Source organism: Heterodontus francisci, chromosome 33 (genome assembly GCF_036365525.1).
Source record: "Heterodontus francisci isolate sHetFra1 chromosome 33, sHetFra1.hap1, whole genome shotgun sequence".
Classification (NCBI taxonomy): Eukaryota; Metazoa; Chordata; class Chondrichthyes; order Heterodontiformes; family Heterodontidae; genus Heterodontus; species Heterodontus francisci.
The window spans coordinates 38272940-38298583 of record NC_090403.1 but is presented as its reverse complement, the minus strand read 5'-3'; the positions used below and the strand labels follow the sequence as shown (position 1 = coordinate 38298583).

Here is a 25644-nt window from a genome sequence, read left to right as displayed (position 1 = left end):
TCCCACAGCTACCTCGACTACACTTCACACCCTACCTCCTGTAAGGACTCCATTCCATTCTCCCAGTTTCTCCGTCTCCGACGCATCTGCTCTGATGCTACCTTCCATGACGGTGCTTCTGATATGACCTCCTTTTTCCTCAACCGAGGATTTCCCCCCACTGTGGTTGACAGGGCCCTCAACCGTGTCCGACCCATTCCCCGCACCTCTACCCTCACCCCTTCCCCTCCCTCCCAGAACCGTGACAGGGTTCCCCTTGTCCTCACTTTTCATCCCACCAGCCTCCATATCCAAAGGATCATCCTCCGCCATTTTCGCCACCTCCAGCGTGATGCCACTACCAGTCGCATCTTCCCCTCCCTTCCCCTGTCAGCATTCCGAAGGGATCGTTCCCTCCGCGACACCCTGGTCCACTCCATTACCCCCACCACCTCGTCCCCGTCCCAGGGCACCTTCCCTTGCAATCGCAGGAGGTGTAATACCTGCCCATTTACCTCCTCTCTCCTCACTATCCCAGGCCCCAAACACTCCTTTCAGGTGAAGCAGCGATTTACTTGTACTTCTTTCAATGTAGTATACTGTATTCGCTGCTCACAGTGTGGTCTCCTATACATTGGGGAGACCAAGCGCAGACTGGGTGACCGCTTTGCAGAACATCTCCGCTCAGTCCGCAAGCAGGACCCTGAGCTTCTGGTTGCTTGCCATTTCAACACTCCCCCTGCTCTCATGCTCACATCTCTGTCCTGGGATTGCTGCAGTGTTCCAGTGAACATCAACGCAAGCTCGAGGAACAGCATCTCATCTACCGATTAGGCACACTACAGCCTGCCGGACTGAACATTGAGTTCAATAATTTCAGAGCATGACAGCCCCCCACTTTACTTTCATTTTTAGTCATTTTTAGTTATTTTTTCTTGCATTCCTTTTTACATTTTTTGCATTTATTTCATTTCATCTTAGTTTGTTCAGTTTGCTTACCCACTGTTTTTTTCAGGTTGTTTTTCTTCAGGTTTGCACTTGATGTTCTATATTCAGTATATTCACACCTAATCTGTACTAATGCTTTGTCTTTCAAAACACCATTAACATATTGTTTGCCTTTGCTCTGTGACCTTTTGGTCAGCTATGTGGCCTGGTCCAATCTGCACCTTCTCCTTTGTTATCTCTTGCCCAACCCCCACCTCACTTGTTTATAATCTGTGACTTTTCTAATATTTGTCAGTTCCGAAGAAGGGTCACTGACCCGAAACGTTAACTCTGCTTCTCTTTCCACAGATGCTGCCAGACCTGCTGAGTGAATCCAGCATTTCTTGTTTTTGTTTCAGATTTCCAGCATCCGCAGTATTTTGCTTTTATATTAAGGTATATAAGTCCCCAGGGACTGATGGGATGTATCCTAGAATACTGAGGGAGGCAAGGGAGGAAATTGCTGGGGCCTTGACAGAAATCTTTGCATCCTTATTGGCTACAGGTGAGGTCCCAGAGGACTTGAGAATAGCCAATGTTGTTCCTTTGTTTAAGAAGGGTAGCAAGGATAATCCAGAAAATTATACGCTGGTGAGCCTTATGTCAGTGGTAGGGAAACTATTAGAGAGGATTATTCGGGACAGGATTTACTCCCATTTGGAAACAAACAAACTTTTTAACGAGAGACAGCATGGTTTTGTGAAGGGGAGGTCGTGTCTTACTAATTTGATTAAGTTTTTTTGAGGAAGTGACGAAGATGATTGATGAAGGAGGGACAGTGGATGTTATCTATATGGACTTTAGTAAAGCCTTTGACAAGGTCCTGCATGGCAGACTGGTACAAAAGGTGAAGTCACACGGGATCAGAAGTGAGCTGGCAAGATGGATACAGAACTGGCTCGGTCATAGAAGACAGAGGGTATCAGTGGATGGGTGTTTTTCTGAATGGAGGGATGTGACTAGTGGTGGTCCGCAGGGATCAGTGCTGGGACCTTTGCTGTTTGTAGTATATATAAATTATTTGGAGGAAAATGTTGCTAGTCTGATTCATAAGTTTGCGGATGACACAAAGATTGGTGGAGTTGCAGATAATGATGAGGATTGTCAGAGGATACAGCAGGATATAGATTGGTTGGAGACTTGGGCGGAGAAATGGCAGGTGGAGTTTAATCCGGACAAATGTGAGGTAATGCATTTTGGAAGGTCTAATGCAGGTGGGAGGTATACAGTAAATGGCAGAACCCCGAGGAGTATTGACAGGCAGAGAGATCTGGGCGTACAGGTCCACAGGTCACAAAGTGGCAACGCAGGTGGATAAGGTAGTCAAGAAGGCATACGGCATGCTTGCCTTCATCGGTCGGGGCATAGAGTATAAAAATTGGCAAGTCATGCTGCAGCTGTACAGAACCTTAGTTAGGCCACACTTAGAATATTGTGTGCAATTCTGGTCGCCACACTACCAGAAGGACGTGGAGGCTTTGGAGAGGGTACAGAGGAGGTTTACCAGGATGTTGCCTGGTCTGGAGGGCATTAGCTATGAGGAGAGTTTGGAAAAACTCGGATTGTTTTCACTGGAACGACGGAGGTGGAGGGGCGACATGATCGAGTTTACAAAGTTATGAGCGGCATGGACAGAGTGGATAGTCAGAAGCTTTTTCCCAGGGTGGAAGAGTCAGTTACTAGGGGACATAGGTTTAAGGTGCGAGGGGCAAAGTTTAGAGGGGATGTGCGAGGCAAGTTTTTTTTTTTTTTTTACACAGAGGGTGTTGAGTGCCTGGAACTTGCTGCCAGGGGAGGTGGCGGAAGCAGATACTATAGCGACGTTTAAGAGACATCTTGACAAATACATTAATAGAAAGGGAATAGAGGGATATGGGCCCCGGAAGTGCAGAAGGTGTTAGTTTAGGCAGGCATCAAGATCGGCGCAGGCTTGGAGGGCCGAATGGCCCGTTCCTGTGCTGTACTGTTCTTTGTTCAGACCAAAAAGGTATAGGAAATCTAGTAGGGGATGTAGTTTCACAAGACCTTTGATTTGCACTGACACTGAAGTTATGTCGTCAATCTGGAGTCTGGACACAACCTAACTTCAAAGTTAATTCAAGTGAAATTTTCTGGACGATGCATTCATTCCACTTTGAGTTACGTTGGACCCTAACTGGATTACAAAACAAAGCTTTAGCACTGATGCCAAACCCCAAAGAGGAGCTTTCATCCACCATAATGTACTTTGATTACTCCTCCAAGTCACAGTAAAGCTCACCTCTAGACTGTGGCTAAGCCTGGATGCTTTTTGAATTTGGGTTTCAGCATGTAAGACTAGCACTCAGCAAATTCAGCTTCCAGGGTGTAGCAACTCCCTCTTGTGAACTTTCTCAGAAGACCACCATGGCATCTTTGAACCAGAATATTTAGAATTGGTTGTTTAGGATCTGACCTTGCCTGTGAACTTCTCCAAACATATTTCTAAAATGTAATTAATTACCATTCATATTAATTCTCATTTTAAATGTTTTATTAAATTTAGTTTCAGTTTTACAAAACCAGCTACATGCTGTCCCACTGAAATAACAGCAACACAAAACTTTTCCACACACACAACACAGGATATTTTTGGAATGGGAAAAGGCCATTTACCCAAACAAGTCTAATTTGTGATCTCAACCCCATTTTCTCACCATTTCCCTCTATGCACATTTCCTTCAGAAGCACATTTCATTGTCCCTTCATTTATTATTCAATTAAATGGCCTTTCCAGGTACCCTTCACATGAAATCACACTGAATTCCCAAATTACTTGTAATTTCTTAGTTTTTAAATTACATTAATGTTTTTGAAAAGTTCATGAGTGGTGGCGTAGTGGTATTGTCACTGGACTAGTAACCCAGAGACCCAGGGTGTTGCTCTGGGGACACGAGTTCAAATCTCACCACAGCAGAAGGTGGAATTTGAATTCAATTAATAAATCTGGAATTAAAAAGCTTGTCTAATGATGGCCATGAAACCACTGTCAATTGTTATAAAAACCCATCTGGCTCATTAATGTCCTTTAGGGAAGGAAATCTGCTGCCCTTACCTGGTTTGGCCTACGTGTGACTCCAGACCCACAGCAATGTGGTTGACTCTTAACAGCCCGCTGAAATGACCTAGCAAGCCACTCAGTTGTATCTAACCGCTACGAAGGCAATAAAAAGGAATGAAACCGGACCGACCACCTCGCATCGACCTAGGCACCGGAAATGACAATGGCAAACCCAGCCCTGTCGCCCCTGCAAAGTCCTACTTACTAACATCTGGGGGCTTGTGCCAAAGTTGGGAGAGCTGTCCCACAGACTAGTCAAGCAACAACCTCACATAGTCATACTCACGGAATCATACCTGACAGACAATGTCCCAGACACTGTCATCACCATCCCCGGGTATGTCCTGTCCCACGAGCAGGACAGACCCAGCAGAGGTTGCGGCACAGTGGTCTACAGTAGGGAGGGAGTTTCCCTGGGAGTCCTCAACATCGACTCTGGACCCCATGAAGTCTCACGGCATCAGGTCAAACATGGACAAGGAAAGCTCCTGCTGATTACCACCTACTGCCTTCCCTCAGCTGATGAGTCAGTACTCCTCCATGTTGAACAGCACTTGGAGGAAGCACTGAGGGTGACAAGGGCACAGAATGTACTCTGGATAGGGGACTTCAATGTCCATCACCAAGAGTGGCCCGGTAGCAACACTATTGACCGAGCTGGCCGAGTCCTAAAGGACATATCTGCTAGACTGGGTATGCGGTGAGGGAACCAACAAGAGGGGAAAACATAGCTGACCTTGTCCTCACCAATCTGCCTGCCGCAGATGCATCTGTCCATGATAGTATTGGTAGGAGTGACCAACACACAGTCCTTGTGCAGACAAAGTCCTGCCTTCACTGAGGATACCCTCCTTTGTGTTGTGTGACACTACCATCATGCTAAATGGGATAGATTTCGAACAGATCTAGCAATTCAAAACTGGGCATCCATGAGGCGCTGTGGGCCATCAGCAGCAGCAGAATTGTACTCAACCACAATCTGGAACCTCATGGCCCGGCATATCCCCCACTCTACCATTACCATCAAGCCAGGAGACCAACTCTGGTTCAATGAAGAGTGCAGGAGCGCATGCCAGGTGCAGCACCAGGCATACCTCAAAATGAGGTGTCAACCTGGTGAAGCTACAACACAGGACTAGCTGCGTGCCAAACTGCGTAAGCAGCATGCGATAGACAAGAGCTAAGCGATCCCATAACCAACGGATCTGATCTAAGCTCTGCAGTCCTGCCACATCCAGCCGTGAATGGTGATGGACAATTAAACAACTAACTGGAGGAGGTGGCTCCACAAATATCCCCATCCTCAATGATGGGGGAGCTCAGCACATCAGTGTGAAAGATAAGGTTGAAGCATTTGCAACAATCTTCAGCCAGAAGTGCCGAGTTGATGATCCATCTTGGCCTCCTCTTCAAGTCCCCAGCATCACACTTGCCAGAATTCAGCCAATTCGATTCACTCCGCGTGCTATCAAGAAACAACTGAAGGCACTGGATACTGCAAAGGCTATGGGCCCTGACAATATTCCGGCAATAGTACTGCAGACCTGTGCTCCAGAACTTGCCGCACCCCTAGCCAAGCTGTTCCAGTACAGATACAACACTGGCATCTACCCTGCAATGTGGAAAATTGCCCAGGTATGTCTTGTACACAAAAAGCAGGATGAGTCCAACCCGGCCGATTACCGCCCCATCAGTCTACTCTCAATCATCAGTAAAGTGATGGAAGGTGTCATCAACAGTGCCATCAAGCGGCACTTGCTTAGCAATAACATGCTCAGTGACGCTCAGTTTGGGGTCCGCCAGGGCCATTCAGCTCCAGACCTCATTACAGCCTTGGTTCAAACATGGCCAAAAGAGCTGAACTCAAGAAGTGAGGTGAGAGTGACTGCCCTTGACATCAAGGCAGGATTTGACCGAGAATGGCATCAAGGAGACCTAGCAAAACTGAGGTCAATGGGAATCTGGGGGAAAACCCTCCACTGGTTGGAGTCATACCTCGTGCAAAGGAAGATGGTTGTGGTTGTTGGAGGTCAATCATCTCAGCTCCAGGACATCACTGCAGGAGTTCCTCAGGGTAGTGTCCTCAGCCCAACCATCTTCAGCTGCTTCATCAATGACCTTCCTTCAATCATAAGGTCAGAAGTGGGGAGGTTTGCTGATTGCACAAAGTTCAGCACCATTCGTGTCTCCTCAGATACTGAAGCAGTCCGTGTAGAAATGCAGCAAGACTTGGACAATATCTAGGCTTGGGCTAATGAGTGGCAAGTAACATTCGCGCCACACAAGTGCCAGGCAACGACCATCTCCAACAAGAGAGAATCTAGCCATCACCATCCAGGACAAAGCAGCCCGCTTGATTGGCACCCCATCTACAAACATTCACTCCCTCCACCACCGACACACAGTGGCAGCAGTGTGTACCATCTACAAGATGCACTGCAGCAATGCACCAAGGCTCCTTCAACAGCAGCTTCCAAACCCGCAACCTCTACCAACTAGAAGGACAAGGGCAGCAAATACATGGCAACACCACCACCTGCAAGTTCCCCTCCAAGTCACACACCATCCTGACTTGGAACTATATCGCCGTTCATTCACTGTCGCTGGGTCAAAATCCTGGAACTCCCTTCTTAACAGCACTGAGTATACCTACCCCAAATGGACTGCAACAGTTCAAGAAGGCAGCTCACCACCACCTTCTCAAGGGCAATAAATGCTAGCCTGGCCAGCGACGCCCACATCCCATGAATGAATTAAAAAAAAAAAGAACTTGTCTAAACCACCTCTTCACAATAATGGAACTTTTTTTGGGTTGTCTTAAGTTTTTTTTTTCTTGTACAAATAGAAAAAGCATTTTTTCCCCCCATTTTCCTCTGGAAGGTATTGACTCCTGGAATGGTACACATCTGTGGTTGTTGGCAGTTCTCTAGTATCAAGTGAGCAGTCCTCATTTATGAGTTTGAATAATGAGTGCTGGTAGACTATTTGAAGGGCATCACATTCGACTTGACCTCAAACTACGTCCATATACACAGTTAACAGCAGTTATTGATTAAGAGTTGGAACCTTCGCAATTTTTTTTTTAATGTCCTAAACAGTGGATGCTGGGGCCAAATGCTGTCCTCCAGCTGTTATCACCTAATTCGGTACAGGCCAGAAATCAGACCAGGGTACTTCTCGTCTATTTGACTTAGCATCAAATTATCCAATTGTATTTACTCATACATTCCCAAAGAAAGTGAATCCTCACTTCTTTAAATTATATTCCTGGTATAATTTCCATTGTCTTATATTGCATCCTTTTAAGGGCAATAATATCCCTATTATAACACACTGACAAGTCAACTTCTGATGGGTTCTAATTAGTGGCTTAGACATAGAATACACAGAATAGTAACAGGCCATTTGGCCCACTAATGTGTTTATATTCTCCACGAGTCTCCTCCCATTCCATTTACCTCACTGACTTTCAGCATATCTTTCTATTTCCATTTCTCTCATGTACTCATCTAACTTCCTTTTGAAAGCATCTAAGCTTTGTGGTAGCAAGTTCCACATTCAAACTTATGAGTGAAGAAATTTCTTCTTATCGTCTATTGGATTTATTAGTAAATTCTATTTATGGCTCCTAGTTTTGGATTAACCCACATGTGAAAGTATTCTCTTCATAGCTACCCTGCCCAACCCATTCATAATTTTAAAGACCTCTAGCAGGTGTCCTCCAAGTCTTCTCTTTTCTGAATGAAAAAAGCCCAACCTGTTCAATCTTTCCTGACAGGTGTAATCTCATTTGTAGTGCCATCCTTGTAAATCTTCCAGTGCTTCCATGCCTGTTCTTTAGTATGGAGACCAGAACTGTGCACAGTACTCTACGTCCAGCCTGACCAGGGTCCAATATAATTTTAACGTAAGCTCACTACTTATGAATTGTAGAACTCAAATTCTAGTGCATTAACATTTGTAATTACTTTACATTCCTTCAATGCTGCTTTTAATTTGTTTGCCTGTATCCCTAGATTCCTTTGCTATTATACCCCATTCAATTTCTTGCTTTCTAAGGGGTAGGCGATGTTTGTTTTCCTACCAAAATGCATCACTTTACAATTATCTATGTTAAAGCTGTTATGGGTGCTTCCAATTTTTGATAAATGGAGGATGTGTGTGTTAAAACTGAAAAAGGATTCCAAACATGCTGGAACTTTGTTTTGTAAAAATGAGGTCATCAGAAGGTCTTTTAGACTTAGCTTAGAAACCAAATTTACTGGAAGAATCAGTGCTAAAAACAAGCACTTACTGGAAGGCACCTGTCTTCAGACAATTTCCCAGCAGGGTTTTCTGACTTGGGGAAAGATGGTTACGAAGAAGTGACAGGTCAAGATTTATACGGGTCAGGAGGCATGACTGCTGAGATGTTTTTGGTTTCACTTTGGACAGGTAGTTGTGATATGAACAATGGTTTAAAACTGTTGGAGAAAACCTGCCAAGAGGAAACCCCAACTCAGCCGGTTCCAGCTCTTTGAAAAGCTTGTCAGTTTTTCCAACTCTTTGAGAAGCTCTGAGAAGCAAGTGTAAGAAACTGACAAACTGCTGCTGCATTTTTCCAGGATAGCCTGCCCAAACTGACCTTCAACATCGCCAGACAAGAACTGTTCTCGGAAGATCCCAGTGACAGCTGTCTATGCATACTTGGGATGCCAAACCAAAACAAAGGACATCTGACATTTTACATATCTTTTCTCTTCAAGAATTAGCAAGTATTTGGACAACGTATTCTTTTTGCCTTTTTTTGTAGTAGAGCTCAAGAATAACCTGTGTGCGCGTGTGGGGCTGAGGTAAAAAGGGAACTTTTATATTTCAATCTATGTTTATGCTTTGATTAGTTACTGAAGATTTGTTTTATAATAAACTGATTAATTTTGTTTATTAAGGAAACCTGGTTGGTATATTTTATTCTGGGATAAAAATAGTCTATGACCGTATCAGTAACTGGGGAAAAATGTAACATGTTGTGACGTGTGGAGAAGTGGAACTAGAAAAACAGTGCACTCTTCCCACCTGGGTCATAACAAAGTTCACTTGCTACTTAACTGCCCAATCTGCAAGTTTTCTAATGTCATCTTGTATTTATTTGCATTCTTCCTCTGTGTTGGCTACACCTTCCAATTTGGTATCAGTAGTAAATTTTGATAGAGTTGCTTATTCCTAAATTCAAATTAATGTAAATTATGAACAACTGTCGTCCCAGCACTGATACTTGTGGAATACCACTTTCTACATACTTCCAATGTGAATAACCATCCTTTACCCCTACTCTCTGCTTTCTATTTTTCGGTCAATTTGCTATTCATTCAGCTATTTGTCTCCTGAATCCACTTGCCCTAACCTTTGTCAAGAACAGGCTATGTGGTAGCTTGTCAAAGGCCTTTTGACAATCCAAGTATATGACAATAACTGCATTATTTTTGTCTACTCTTTCCATTACCTCTTCAAATAATTCTATCAAGTTAGTTAAGCACGACCTCGTCTTTCGAAATCCATGCTGACTATCTGTATTATGCTTTCTCTAGATGCTCTTCTATCAATTACTGGTGTGGATTCCAGTATCTTTCCTATAACGGACATTATGACTGGTCTGCAGTTCTCAGGACTGTTCTATCTTTTTTTCCTTTCGGAACAACATTAGCTGTGCGCCAGCCCTCTTCAATGGAACTTTTCTGTATATAAACTAGTGCCTCTGCTATCTCCTCTTTAGTTTCCTTGAGAATACATGGGTGCATACCATCCGAACCTGGGGTTTCATCCTCTTTTTTAGGTTTCCTAATTTATCAATTGTTTTCTCACTTTCTATCCCAACTGCATTAACATTCTTTTAAAGCTTATTCCCAAGTGAACTAGAAAAAACTGAGGCAAAGTACTTAATGCCTCTGCCATTTTTGTCATTCCGTGAGTTTATCTTGCTCATCCTTTAGTAGCCTTATCAATTTAATTTTTCTTTTGTTATTTGTGTCCAGAACATGTTTCTTTTTATATTCCTTGATAATTTGATTTGACAATTTCTCTTTGCCTTCCTGATGGTTTTTTTTTTTGTTAAACTTCGAAGTTTTTCATATTCCCTTTTGCCCTAATTATATATTGCCTGTCTTTTAGGTTCAAATTTTCCTTTAGTTCGTTATTCATCTCCATAATTAGCTTCTTTGCTTGTGGCTTTTAGTGGAATACATTTCTCTTGAACTCTACTGATTACCCTTTTAAAGGTTTTTCAATGTTTCTCAGTTACCTTCTTTAGTTTCACTCTCATTACCTCACAATTTGCTTTTTTCCCAACGTATTACCATAGTTTTTGTCCTACTTTTGAAAATAATTATAGGTGATGACTAGGCTATGAGGAGTCAGGAGGTGAGTTGCTTGCTGCAGTATACCCAGTCCCTAGCCTGTTCTTGCGTTCACAGTATTTATGTAGTTCATCCACTTAAGTCTTTGGGCAACATTGACCACCACCACACCACATCCCCCCCCCCCCACCCCGCCCCCCAGGATGTTGATGGTGGGGAATTCAAAGATATAATGCCATTGAATGTCAAGGGGAGATAGTTAGGCTCTCTCTTGTTGGAGATGGACATTGCCTGGCACTTGTTTGGGTTGATTGCTACTTGCCACTTATCAGCCCAAGCTTGGATGTTGTCCAGGTCTTAATGAAGCAGTCCATGCCTGCATGCAGTATCTGAGGAACTGAACACTCTGCAATCATCAGTGAACATTTCCACTTTTGACATTATGATGCAGGAAAATCTTTGAAACAGCTGAAGATGGTTGGGCAAAGAACACTGCCTGAAGAATTTCTGCAGCAATGTCCTGGAGTGGTCATGATTGGCCTCCAACAACCACAACTGTTTTCCTTTTGTGCTAGGTGTGACTGCAGCCAATGGCGAATTGACCCCCCCGCACCCCGCAACCAACCAATTCTCATTGACTTCAATTTTACTATTTGGTCGAATGCTGCCTTGATGTCAAGGGTAGTCACTCTGACCTCACCTCTGGAATTCAGCTCTTTTTTCCATGTTTGGAGCAAGCCTGTAATGGGGTCAGCAGCAGAGTGGTCCTGGCAGAACTCAAACTGAGCCTCGGTGATCAGGTTATTGGTAAGCACCGCTTGATAACAGTAGACAACACCTTCCATCACTTTGCTGATCCTTGAGAATAGACTGATGAGATGGCAATTTACCAGAATGAATTTATCCCAATTTTTGTGGACAGAACATACCTTTGTAATTTTCCACTTCATCAGGTAGATGGCAGTGTTGTAGCTTACTGGAACAACTTGGCTAGAGACCGCAGCTAGTTCTGGTGCACAAGTCTTCAGCATAACAACTGGGGCTGTTTTTGGTGCCATAGCCTTTGCCATATCCAGTGCACTAAGCAGTTTCTTTAAGATCACGTGGAGTGAGTCGAATTGACTGAAGACTGGTTTCTGTGATGGTGGGAAACTCAGGAGGAGGCCATGTTGGATCATCCACTTGGCACATCTGGTTGTAGATGTTTGTGAATGCTTCAGCCTTGTATTTATATATCACTTTCAACACTGATCCAAATAATGTAAATAGCTACAGGGTCCCTAGTCTACCTCATTAGTAACTCTTGCTTACACTGCTGAAAAATTTCCATTCATGGTTACTCTAGATTTTCAAGCTAATTATCTATCTGGCATTATATTTTTCTCTCTCTGAAGTGAAAAATTGTCAATACTTTTGAAAATTTTAGTATTCAATATTCACTTCCTTCCCTTGACAGCAATATTGAAAATCTCGAGTTAATTCAGCATGGCTTCCCACCTGAATCTGGGCTAATGATTCCTTATTGAGCTATGCTTTTCCAGGTTTCCCCTTCAACTGATATTAAACTGAAGTCTACAGTTTATAGGGTCACTGACCTGAAACATTGACTCTGCTTCTCTCTCCACAGATACTGCCAGACCTGCTGAGTATTTCCAGCAGTTCTTGTTTTTATTTCAGATTTCCAGCATCTGCAGTGTTTTGCTTTTATTCTACAGTTTATATGCCAGTCTCAAATCTATTTTTTTAAAAAAAGAGATTAAGTTTTGTTTACTGTTTCCACTGTTTTTGAATCCTTAAGTGCAGTTATTTTCAAAAATGTCATTTGCATTCTTACAAATTTATATTGTACTTCATTTAAAATTCAGGAAGATAATGTTTGGATCGGATTCTCTTTATTCTTGAAAAGCAACTGTAAATTCAATTGCCCCAGAAGTCTAGTACCCAGCTTAATCCAATCTTCACTCCTTCCTTTGCAAAGTTGGAGGAATGCTATCTCTATAATTATACCTTCTCATTTTATTTTATTGAATTCATTTGTATAATTAACAAAGAATTAACTAAGTCTATTTTCTTTAATTAAAACATAAGCTTCCCTGACCCAATTTAAACTATCATTCTGCAGCACTCATCTCTTCTACGATTTTGCATATGCATGTTAGAACATCTTAATGCACATCTAAATGCAGTGGCATAACACTATACTGTACTACAGTTCCAATAAAATTGGCTATAGGATGCTGACTTGCATCTGCACTTCACCACAACAAGAGTATCCAATGCCAATATGGGGCACTATGCATATTTCTGCACAGGCAACAAAAAATAATCCAATAGCTAGTCATCCAGGACTACTCTAGCACACCTTTAAGTGGCTGCTATTCCTTAGTATTGATAAGAACCCAAGCAGAGGTCTCTAAGCTCACCTTCTCTGCTGTGGACAGTGCACCATGCCCTCTCCCCCTTCCGCTTGTAGATGAAGGTGATGATGCCTTTCCTCATGGATTCTGACATGCTGCCGGCCAGGAGCACACTCTCAGCATCTACTGCCAGGGCCTCACTGCCCTCAAGTTAACACTGCTCTGGAGGACCATGTTATGGAGAGCGCAGCAGACCACCACAATGACAGAGACCTTTGCAGGAGGGTTTTGGAAGACACCACCTGACCAGTCTGGGCATTGGAATCACATCTTCAGAAACCCGATGGTCTGTTCTAATAGTTATCCTACTAAGCAGGTGGTATTGGTTGCACCGCCTTTGTCTGGGGCTTCTGTAGAAGCGACAGCAGCCATCTCCTTGTCCCCTAGGATTCATCCACGCACTTCGGGGGTTGGAGTGAAAATCTGAGGTGGCCTGGACTGGTGGAGGATGAAGGTGTCATGGCAGCTACTAGGAAAGGGAGAGCACACATGGAGGAAGCTCTTGCTGTGGCTGCAGAGCAGATGGATCTTGAGGTGGAACCCCTTCCTGTTGATGGATCTTACTGGCTAGTCACAACCACATCGATGATGCCCTGCACCTGGGGGAATCCAGTGCTGCAGGCAAAACCCAATGTCCTCTGCTCCTGTGATGCCATGTCTGTTAAATAATGTGCTGTCCGCTTTGGCAAAGAGAGCATCAGTGACCTGCGAGATGCAGTGACAAGCAGCCATTTTGAGATGCCACTAAGGCCCACAGCTGATCCTTGGAAGAAGCCAGAAGCAAAGATGTTCAAGGTAGATCAGCCACGATCTAGCTGAAAGGCGGAGCAGACTAGAGGGCCTACTCCTGCTCCTAATTCCTATATTTGTAAATATCCCACCTTCCCCCCCTCAACAAACGCCAAACAAGTTTTTGTTAACAAGTTTAACTGGCCTGAATAAGAGGGCGAGCAGGATTCCTTTCCCGTCCTCCCCCGCCTTGCTCATTATTGCCGGCGCTGGTATTATCGTGGCCCTCCTGCCTCTATTCCCATATTTGGGCGGGGGTGGGGCTCTGAAAATTCAGCTCCAGTATGGACCTGTTGAACTGAATAACTTGTTTCTGTACTGTAAATAATTTGTAATGTTTGGTCAATAGATTGGTCAAAACCCATAACAGCCAATAACAAACTTAAAACATTAACAGAGCTTTCTTTTTTTTTTTAAGTAATGCTAGATTCAGTTTTAAACTCTTGGGAACTGAGTATGACAAAATAAAGAATGTCTTATTCTCACCACATACTGCTATGATCTCTGAAGGTTTACAAGTAGCACATTGGAATGAAGCTACTCATTCTAAGGTAATAATGACAATCAAAATCAAAGAAAAGGTTAACAATTCATTGCTACATATTGCTCAAATGTCACGGTATTAGTTGCACAGTACTCCATCTCATTAATCCAACAGTACAAGCACTGCATCTTGATTGATAGGTACTTGGGTGGGACACGAATAGTAAATAGCACCATTTGATTACTTTGGGCAAAGGCATTTTGATCTTGTTGGCATCTTCCACAATATTAAGAAAATGTAACTTTGCTTTACATAATCTGTATTAACATGCAGTTTTTGTCTGTCCGCACTTTTCTGATTGGTCAGTGGGTTGATTGCATGGGCAGAGCCTGGCCACGCAGTGGTATAAGGAGCACGCGGAGGACTGGAGCAAGTGACATATGTGCGGCTGCGGCACAGGGTGGGGTGGCTTGTGGAGAACAACAACACTGGAAGGTAAGGGGAGACCAACAACAAAATTACCCTGGTTTGGGGAAGGGCATGGAAGGGACGGTTGGTGGCAGCATGAAAGATTGGAGGAGAAAAAGTACAGTGGAAGGTAAGGGGAGCCTAGCAACAAAGTTACCGTGGCTGGAGGGATCGGGGATGGGAGAAGAGGGTGGGGAACGGCAGAAAAGGGACAGTTGGTGGTGGCGGGTTTGTGGAGAAAACGAACAGAGCAAGGCCCGACAACAGTAACTCAGCTGGAAGGGTTGGGGAGGGGGTATGGACGGCATGGAGGGTGGAGGAGATGGCATGTGGTGGGGGGGGGGGTGGAGGCTGGGGAATGGCATGCAAGGTGGGTGGGAACAGCATAGGGACGGGGGAGGGAACGGCATGGGATGGCGCAGGAGGGCAAGCGCGGGTGGAGGGGGCGTGAGGGGAAACTGCACTGGCAGGGGAGGGGCGTGAGGGGAATAGCAAGGGCTGGGCACGAGGGGAGCGGTACAGGAGCTGGGCACGAGGGGAGTGGTACAGGAGCGGGGTGCGAAGGGAGCGGCACAGCATGGGGGAGGGGGATGGCATAGGAGGAGCAGTATGGGAAGGATGGAATGATATGGGATGGGGTGGCATGGCAAAGGTGGAATGGAGGAGAGGCATGGGATGGGATAGTATGGGAGGAAGGGGTGCTATGATGGAATTGGTTAAATATACTAATTTGACAGAAAATGTTTTGCAGGTCTCTGCTTGTATTATTATTTGCTGGTACCAATGATGAACCCTTAGATTTTAATCTTGGATTTATCATTCCAAGACTGAAGCTACTGACATTAGTACCTTACAATGTTAGGGTGTCCTTGAATATTTCTATAAAATTCTCAAGTGCAACTAGTATAGGAAGCTAAAAAGGTATTTCTGAAACTTCCCCAGCTTCTAAATGAAATTAACAAAATACTCTTGCATGTTTCATATTTTGCTGCAACTACGCATTTTTTTTTAAAACATTTCCTGTCTTCCTTCTTTTTATACTCCCTTTGTCACCAGATCCCATTAAGAGGATTAGCAGGCATGTTGCTCACAATTTCTCAAGGTACTCCTGTAACCTATGCATCTTTTCTGCCTTCCTGTGACTTCCATTTGGTACCTGTGTTGGGGAATTTACCAGATAAAGAAACCTTAATCTATTCTTGGCACAGCCTGTGGTGATGTTCCTTGTATGCAAGAAGTGTATAAGAAGTCTTAAGTTCGCTGTAAATGAAAACATGCAGTTGCAACAGCAAGCAAACACAATAAAGATCTTCAGTACGACTTTTAAATTTAAAACTTTTTCGATGCATATATGATGAAACAAAGCTAGTTGCAAAGATTTATGATTGCACAGATCCTCAATTAGTTAAGTCTACTGTCTTAATTTTCTACACTTGGGACTTACCATTTTAGAACAAAATTACCTACAAGCAAGGAAAAATATTACATCACTTCTTCACTGCTTTTAAACATAAATAAGTTTTTCATTCAGCCCCTTCAGTAGATTGATCAAAGTATTAAAGCCACAAAAAACCTGGCAGCCAAGAAAACACAATTCTATACAATGATGATTAAAATGATCTTGTACTTCTGTTCTTCAAATCAGATTGACATTTTCAGTGGGAATGTCATCTTTGACAGTTTTTAAAAAGTTCAAGCCTACATGGACAATAAAATGAATTTCATACGCTACAGCAAAAAAAACCTCAAAACAAACAAAGCAGAAGTGGGTTGCTTGTGAGTCATCGGCTGAGACCACTGCTGTCACAGTAGATGAGAATGAAGTGAATAAAGAATTGGAATTACCTGATTAAAATGCAGAGGTTGTTCTTCAACTTCTTTCTGATCTTCCAATTGATCTTCCTCTTCACTATCTGGTGGTTCATCCTTCACCTGCATTGTATCCTGTTCAAGATTTTCATTTGCTGCTTCACTTCCTCCAGAATTGATACTGCTGCTACTTGGAGGTGCCTGATCCTCCTGCATGTCCTGTTGCTCACACAATTCTTCTTCAATCTCCTCGGGGTGACTTGGAGGCTGCCGGGGTGATTCACTTGACTTAGAAAGCATCTGTGACGAATATTCACATGCATAAACAAACCTACTAACACACTCAATCACGAATTAGAGCATGGCTAAATATGAAGATGGTATTCATTGGAGCAAAGAAGATTGAGAGGGAAGCAAACAGAAGTGTCCACAATCATGAAAGAAAATTAGTTAAAAATAATTTGCACTAGTTCGTAAATTGGTAATAGGGGGGTGGGGGAGAGAACGTAAATTCAGGATTAGTCTTAAAAGTCTAAAAGTGTAGATTAGAAGTTTATTATCGTGGAAAGGTTATTACAATTTAACACAATTTCCAAGAAGTGGCTACTGAAGCTGAGTCAATCACAAGATTCAGTAGGGGGTTAGATAGAAGAAAAATATGAAAGGGTATAGAGAAAGAGCAGGGAAAAGTGATTAGAAGTGATAGCATTAGAGAAGAGCTCAATAGATGAAAAAACTCCTTCTGTGCTGAAGGTTCTCTGATTCCAAGATATCTTGCATGTCATTCACTGCCTTTAAGCATTGAAGTTGTAATTATATTAAACTACGGGCATTTTCTGACCCATTTTGTTTCTTTCTACAAATTTCACTTCAGTATTTAACAGGATTCTCTAACTTTTTCTATTTAAGTCTATGATTGTTGTAGACATCAAGCCACCTATAATTAATTCAAATTATCATTTCTGTGGTAGTCATTTTTCTCAACCCAATTATTTCCAAAAGTGCCTCTTTTTTTATTAAAGTGTTTTTAAAGTATCAACCAAACTATCCAAGTGTGCTTATTGTGCATCAGCTTGGTTCAAGAGTGGCAGTCATCTCTGTCAGCAGATTGCAATTCCAACCTCCAGATCTTGGAACACCTAACAATGGCTGGCACTTTCAGTGCAGTCCTGAAGGAGTGTTGTGTTGTTAGAGTTGACATTTTTTGGGCAAGACGTTAAACTAAGGTGCTACCTGACAGTTCAGATGGATGTAAGAGTTCCCACACAATCTTTCAAAGGGTAGGGGAACTCACCCAGTATGCTGGCCAACATTCTTCCCTCAAAAAGCACACCCAGACAGATTGAACAGTCATTAATCTGGCTCCTGTGTGTGGAAGATCACATTGTGCAAATTGGCTGCCATGCTTGCCTACAACATGACAGGAAGTAGTTAATTAGCTGTGAAGTAGTTAGGGATATCTTTTGACCCCAAAATTTGCATATTACTGGATTGGTTATTACAAGAATATATCTATATATAAATCTTGTCATGCCATCCTGCAATTTTTGTATCATAGCAACATTATTAGCAAAATCTCCAAATAATTGCCTGAAAAATAAGATCTACATTGAAAAATGTGTGGTTTATTTGTACATTGTACAATTTCAAGATGCATGAATTGGAAGTGCTGACCCTTCAATATTTTTTCTTCCCTCTTACCTTAAGTTGGATTTGTTGCTGGTACTGTTTCTGTTTCTCCAAAAACTGCTGGTGCTGTTGCTGCATCACCAGCTGCTGTAAGGCCTGTGGACTCTGGGGTAGAGGAGCTGACTGGGTACGACTTAGCGGCCGGTGCCGAGGCAACTTGTTCACCGTTCGAAGATTGGTGGAAACTCTCTCACCTGTCACCAGTGGCGATTGTGCATGAAGTGGCACTGAGTAAGATAAGTTACAGGAATATTACTGTTACTCTTTTACTACAATGTTTACACATTTAAACATTTTTCAATATCAATTCTGTAAATATTCCAGGTACTGGCAGATGACATTGTGAAGTTTACAGCTTCACTTTTAGCTTTAGAAACAGCACATTTGCAATGTGCTAAAAATTGGTGAAAAGGTACCATAAAACATGGATAATAAATCACTATTAATGATTTACAATTTTGTAAAACTTAGAATATGTATAAGTTGCTCCCCCATCTTCAGGGAGTATAACAGCATAGGTGAAAGTGCAACAAACAGTTCTCATATTATTTGAAAGAACAATCTTTGATCGGCAGAGAAGGGAAATCTTAACTAAATCTATCTTGTTTTTTCTTAAGCCTGTAATTTATACACAATTCACAGCCCAAGCAGCTAGTATGTTTAGGGCGGCGCAGTGATTAGCACCGCAGCCTCACAGCTCCAGGGACCTGGGTTCAATTCTGGGCACTGCCTGTGCCGAGTTTGCAAGTTCTCCCTGTGACCACGTGGGTTTTCGCCGGGTGCTCCGGTTTCCTCCCACAGCCAAAGACTTGCAGGTGATAGGTAAATTGGCCGTTGTAAATTGCCCCTAGTGTAGGTAGGTGGTAGGGAATATGGGATTACTGTAGGGTTAGTATAAATGGGTGGTTGTTGGTCGGCACAGACTCGGTGGGCCGAAGGGCCTGTTTCAGTGCTGTATCTCGAAATAAAAAAAATTTAAAAAATAAAAAAGTTCAATATAATGGATGAAACATACTTGATTAAATATATGAATACGATAGCTGAGTTGTATATCTGATTAATATATTTAATTTCTAACATATGGTCATTACTGTTCATTGAACCTTTTTACATTTAGATAGAAATAAAAAACGCTTAAAAACTTATAGGATTATTTATGTAAGTGGATTCATGCAATAATTTTGGACTTGCAAGTAGAAGTTAACATGCTTATCTTTTGCACATAAAATTTTACAAAGAAAATTGCCCTTTTTGCATGTTCCATTCACAAGCCATAATGCTTATATTATTACATGACTTTATTTAGCAGTATAGCGTAATAGACTCAAAGGTTTTACTTTAAATTGTCAATTAATTTAATTATGCATAACACATTATTTTGCAGTTAGTACACCTCATTTCTAGTTCACAATATTTAATCAATGGATTGCTTGTGCTCATGTATGTTAATTTAATAAAAGAGTATAGCCACTTCAGATTTCTGCTGAGTCCATACTCTGAAATACCCAGAATTACAGTAAAAGCCAATTAAAATTCAGTTTATAAAAATGGTGGAGAGCTGTCTGAGCTGCCACTTTGAAAGTCCTGACAGGAAAAGTGAAATTTCAGTTGTATGACTCAATAATAAAACACCCTCCAGAATTGAAGAATGAATGTAACTGAAACAATTGAATAACCTGAATTTGCAATGGAGAGATTTGAAGTAGTTTATTACATTTTTGTGCTTTTATAGGGAGACACATACATTAATTGTTCATTCAACCTCTATGGCTCACTGTATAATACAGTCTCTTCTTTAGGCCAAGGCAAAGTCAGTTTAATGTTTTACCACTTTGAATAAGTTTTCAATACGGCAGTCATTCAATAGAGAAGGGAGAGAAACCTCACGGGGCCTAATATAATAAATACTCAAATGAGAACAGTAGAATACAGAATTTCTCTACTTGTGAGGCAGATTATTAATAATGCACGGGAAAGTTATTATATCTCCTTCTCCTGTGAAATCAATGCAGAATACTCATATTAGGTCTGTGGAGCCATGTTCTGAAAATCTTATGGCTCAGAAAAGAATCACAAACTGCACACATAGTAGTCATAAACCTAAAAACCATATCGACTTGGGACTTTGTCTCTCTCTGGATATCGTTTAACCACAAATTTTCCAAATACATTGTGAACACCCCAGTAAAAACTATTCACCAGCTATCAAAGCATTTTGCTGTCGAGCTTGTTCCAGTAGCAGCACATGTTGAAGAAGGGAAGGGTGGCTGTGAGTGTTGGCTTCTCCTTCTATTGCTGTTGTGGGCAAGCCAGATGGTAGTGAGGTGGTACTCATGAACTTCCCAGTTAAGGCACCACCCTGACGCAAAGACTGAATGGCTTGCCTCTCTGCTTCTTGTTGGGCTGACATCTTTTGTGAAGGCTATAAACAGAAAAAAGGCATCATTAACCAACAAAAACAAATGAAATTCTGTAACAGACATGTGTTTTCTCCCATTTACTCAATTTTACTCGAAGAGCTGTTTCACAGGTTTCATTGTTTTCAGCCTTAAGTTTATCGCAGGCAGATAAGAATGAAAAAGGAAAACAAAAATAAAGGCCAGAATAAAAGACTGCAATAGAAATAAAACGAGAGTCAAAAACAAAACACTTCTAAATTGGCATAACCATGTTTACCAATTAAGAGTATCCATAACAATCCTCAGTATACACATTCCACAAGCGGAAAGATGGCATGAAAGTCTACCATCAAGAGAATATGCTTACCATTGTACCTTATCCAAATTTCGTAGAGTTGAGTTATAAAATATCAGCATTTGAGGCACCGACCTCAGTGCTCAATCTATCTTCATTCTTGCCCCACACGTGTAGGACAGCTCAGTGAATGCTCCAGATTGTGAAAGGTAGTCTCACAAAAACATTTTCAAAACAAAGGAAGTGCCTTCAATTTTTTTTTAATTCTTTCATGGGATGTGGGCGTCGCTGGCAAGACCAGCATTTGTTGCCCATCCCTAATTGCCCTTGACAACCAAGTGTCTTGTTAGGTAATTTCAGAGGGAATGCCATGAATTTACTGCACTAGATTATTGGAAAGTAGATTTAGCTTCCAATTTGACTTTAACTTTTTGATAATTACTTACTTAGGTGAGGTATCCTCACATAGGGATTAAGGCTCATAGGACTGGCTCACATTGTGCAGCCTTTAACAGCAGTCGTTATAAATCAACAACAGCTTATATTTATATAGTGCCTTTAAAGTAATAAAACGTCCCAAGGCACTTCACAGGAGCATTCTAAAACAAAATATGACACTGACCCATATAAGGAGATATTAGGTCAGAGGACCAAAAACTTGATCAAAAAGAGGTAGATTTTAAGGAGTCTCTTAAATGAAGAAAGCGGGGTAAAAAGGCTGAGTGTTTAGGGAGGATATTCCCAGAGCTTAGGGTATAGGCAACTGAAGGTGAGATCACCAATGGTGGAGCGATTAAAATCAGAGATGCTCAAGAGGCCAGAATAACAGGAGTGCAGATATCTTGGAGGGTTGTGGGGCTGGAGGAGATTACAAAGATATGGAAGAGCAAGGCCATGGAGGGATTTGGAAACAAGGATGAAAATTTTTAAATCAAGACGTTGCTTGACCAGGAATCAATGTAGGTCAGCGAGTGAAAGGGGACAGGACAAATCTAACCTGGCCAATTACTGCCCCATCAGTCTATTCTTGATCATCAGCAAAGATATGGAAGGTGTTGTCAACAATGCCATCAAGCGGCACTTGCTTAGCAATAACCTGCTCACAGACGCTCGGTTTGTGTTCCACCAGGGCCACTCAGCTCCTGACCTCATTACAGCCTTGGTTCAAACATGGACAAAAGAGCTGAACTCAAGAAGTGAGGTGAGAGTGACTGCCCTTGACATCAAGGCAACATTTGACCAAGTATGGTATCAAGGAGCCCTAGCAAAACCGGAGTCAATGGGAATCAGGGGGGAAAACTCTCTGCTGGTTGGAATCGTACCTAGCGCAAAGCAAGATGGTTAAGATTGTTGGAGGTCAATCGTCTCAGCTCCAGTATATCACTGCAGGAGTTCCTCAGGGTAGTGTCCTAGGCCCAACCATCTTCAGCTGCTTCATCAATGACCTTTCTTCAATCATAAGGTCAGAAGTGGGGATGTTCGCTGATGATTGCACAATGTTCAGCACCATTCGTGACTCCTCAGATACTGAAGCAGTGCATGTAGAAATGCAGCAAGACCTGGACAATATCCAGGCTTGGAAGGATAAGTGGCAAGTAACATTCTTTTTATTTTATTTAGAGATACAGCACTGAAACAGGCCCTTCGGCCCACCGAGTCTGTGCCGACCATCAACCAACCATTTATACTAATCCTACATTAATCCCATATTCCCTACCACATCCCGACAATTCTCCTACCACCTACCTACACTAGGGGCTATTTACAATGGCCAATTTACCTATCAACCTGCAAGTCTTTGGCTGTGGGAAGAAACCAGAGCATCCAGCGGAAACCCACGTGGTCACAGGGAAAACTTGCAAACTCCACACAGACAGTACCCAGAATCGAACCCGGGTTGTTAGAGCTGTGAGGCTGCGGTGCTAGCCACTGTGCCGCCACACAAGTGCCAGGCAATGACCATCTCCAACAAGAGAGAATTTAACCATCACCCTTGACATTCAATGGCATTACAGTTGCTGAATCCTCCATTATCAACATCCTGGGGGTTACCATTGACCATAAACTGAACCGCAGTAGCCATATAAATAACATGGCTACAAGAGGAGGTCAGAAACAGCACTGGCAGCAGAGTTTTGAAATGACCGTAAGTTTACAGAGGGCTGAAGGTGGAAGACCAGCCAAAAGTGGCAAAGATACCACAGAGACACAATGGAGCTAAGCCAGTTTTTCTTGGTCTAATTTACCTCAAAAATCAAATGTGCTTGTTGGCTATAGTAAAAACAGCCATTAACAGTAAATTAAGGTTCAACAGTAGCCCTTTCAATCAATTAAAAACTAGAAGTGAACTAAGATCATATTTTTATTCACTTTAGTGCGCCTATAGAGATGCAGGGTTCAACAAAATAAAATTGTCCACTTACATTGATCTGTGAGTTGGATGCCGTGATCGTAGCTGGGAGCCCCAGGGAAATGTTAGGCAGTGAGGGGGACGTGTAGAGGCTGAGCTGACTTGCTGACCCATCAGTGTTCACTGCTTTGTGATGTGGGTGCATATGCTGTAGATAAAAAAAAATGCTGCTTTATATTCTGTTCATTGATGAGCTAACTTGAGCCAATGCTGTTTTATCTGCACTAGGGCTCGATTCTGCTTTTTATAGGAATCAGCTACACCACAGTGCGATAGAACATAGAATATTATGACTATGGGCTGACTGTTATGAGTGTGCCACGGTTCACGGCGGCGCACTCTATTGGCAGCATGCATCCCATGTAGATGCGCCATCCCTGAGCCCCTGCAAATATTATGCGCGGGGACTGATTTAAATAGAGGGGGTGGAACAGCCTCCCCCAATGACTTTGTTGGAGGCAGCCGTCGTGTCTCCGGCGCCACTGCACAGGTGCCATTTTTAAAGGGCTTTAAGCCCTTAGAAGGAATTTTGATTTTTTTTTTAAAGGTACAGAATGTTTTATTTATTACCAAATAAAAATGATATGGAGGTCCTTCCCCAACCTCCTCAATGGTCATTTCATTGCCCGATATTGAATAAAATTGCCTTTTTCCCTATCCGAACTTTACCCCACAATCTTCTAACTTTTGCACTTCAACCCGTTCCCACCATCCCCACATCCAATCAGAAGTGTTTTCCCCGCTTCTCCACCCCTCTCGCCCTGAAACTTTTATTCCTCCCCCCTCCCCACCAGGCTCACACCTCGGAACTCTGTACGAGGTGCGAGCGGCGGCCGTAAAATCAGCATGGGACAATTGCCGCCAGCAGATAGGTTAATTTACATCTATTTAAGGTTAATTTAAATATTTAGACAAAGGGCCCACCACCAGGCGGCCGCACTGAGGTCCCCCCCACTGCCGGTAATATGTGGCGGGACCTTTTCGACGTCATGGGTCGAGGCAGGCCTCTCCCTGCAGAATTTTACCTGCCCGCCCACCCCGCCGTCAAGGGGCTGGTAAAATTCAGCCCTATATTTTGGGAAGAAATAGACCTTTCTCAACTTGCATCAAAAATTCACTGCTGTATTCGGTAAGCTAAATACAACAGCCTTCATGTTCAACTCCTGATTTGATAATTGACCAGTTTAACTATGAGTATGATGGTAACAGGTTTTCAATGTTCACACAAGGATGGTTGTATTCTGTTGTTAATGGCAGTTACTAACAGGTATACACTGGATTTCTTTATCTAAAAATAAGCCAAGTTGAGTTTTGAATATTTAATGCAGAAATTGTTTCTTCCGGTCATATTACTAGTTTATCACTTCAGCACCAACACTGAACAATAGCAAAGTTAAGCTCCCCTTACTGTTTGAACTATGGATGCTTTGAACTTAGAAAGATGTGGAATTCATGACAGTTGGAAGAGTGGTGCGTAATCCCCAATAAGCTTACCATAACAAATGCGATGTTGCCATTTGGCTTTCAGGAAACCTAGGGTATGTTATTACTTTCAAATGAAATAATTGACTAAATTTCCCCAGCCCTTCGGCAATGAGCTGGGAGGCAAGAGGGCTGGTAATATGGCCAGGGAAGGCGTCAGATGGGAGCCCAACATCTTCTCACATGGCATATTGCCAGCAGCAGAAATCTTTGTGGTGCAGCTGCCCATTGAGTGGCCAACTGAGCCACTTCCCTCCTCCGCGGGGATTCTTAAACCCTGGTAGCCTCCCAGAGGGTTCCCGGGGATTTTGGGGGGGGGGGGGTGGCTGGCAGGGCACTGATCGCAATGGTGAACCCTGCACCTAAGTTGCCGCTACTGCAATAAACCACCACCTCCCCACCCCACAACTGATCACCAGGGCCTGCCTGCCTGGCTCCTGCTTCCTCACAAACATTTGTGTGGCTTTGAGTGCGTCCTGGCATTGAGGGTGCTCTCTCCCTCAAACTGCAGCTTCAGCAGTGGCCACTGCTACCGGTGGCACTGCCAGAGCTGCTGGCCCTCTGATTGGGCTGGCAGCAGGAGGAGGTGGGCCACCATCTTCAATTGGATGGCGGCCCCGGCAGTGGGCAATTAACAGGCCACCGCCGGCAAAATGCCACCCCAGGGTCCCGCTGTCTGCTGGTGGGACTTCTTCAGGACTGACTCAGACTTTGGGTCTGAGACATTCAGAATAAATGATAGCGCCTATTTTGTCAGTTAATGCATTCTCTGTGCAAATCTGAACAGCTTTGTTTGAAGGTTGATGTGGTCTAAGATTCACCATATAATTAAACCTGTCTTAAAGACCATCTGCCTCTTAACTAGCTCACTATCCAGTCCAAATATTAATGCATCAAACTTAATCTTGCAATGAATAACCTGAAATTAATTCCTAAAGTCATCATGTACAGTGAAACCTTTCTACTGGTTGGAATTGCACCTCAATTCTGGTCAATGATAGATACCCTTACCTTTTAATTCGAAG

General features: G+C 42.9%; 1 protein-coding gene across 12 annotated transcripts in view; it reads right to left on the bottom strand.

Moving 5' to 3' along the window:
* The window catches only part of hdac5 (histone deacetylase 5), a 384161-nt gene that overhangs the window by 145581 nt on the left and 212936 nt on the right, over positions 1 to 25644 (bottom strand). For 11 of the 12 annotated variants that reach the window (XR_010969069.1, XR_010969070.1, XM_068013317.1 and 8 more), the window contains 4 exons: positions 23151 to 23285; positions 20233 to 20455; positions 18046 to 18260; positions 16381 to 16644 (listed from right to left, as the gene is read on the bottom strand). Coding sequence is in view for 10 of the 12 variants with exons in the window: in XM_068013317.1 (XP_067869418.1) it covers positions 16381 to 16644; positions 18046 to 18260; positions 20233 to 20455; positions 23151 to 23285 (837 nt within the window). In the remaining 2 variants the exon portion in view is untranslated. The remainder of the gene's footprint in view (positions 1 to 16380; positions 16645 to 18045; positions 18261 to 20232; positions 20456 to 23150; positions 23286 to 25644) is intronic. The other variant, XM_068013315.1, reaches the window with a different exon arrangement.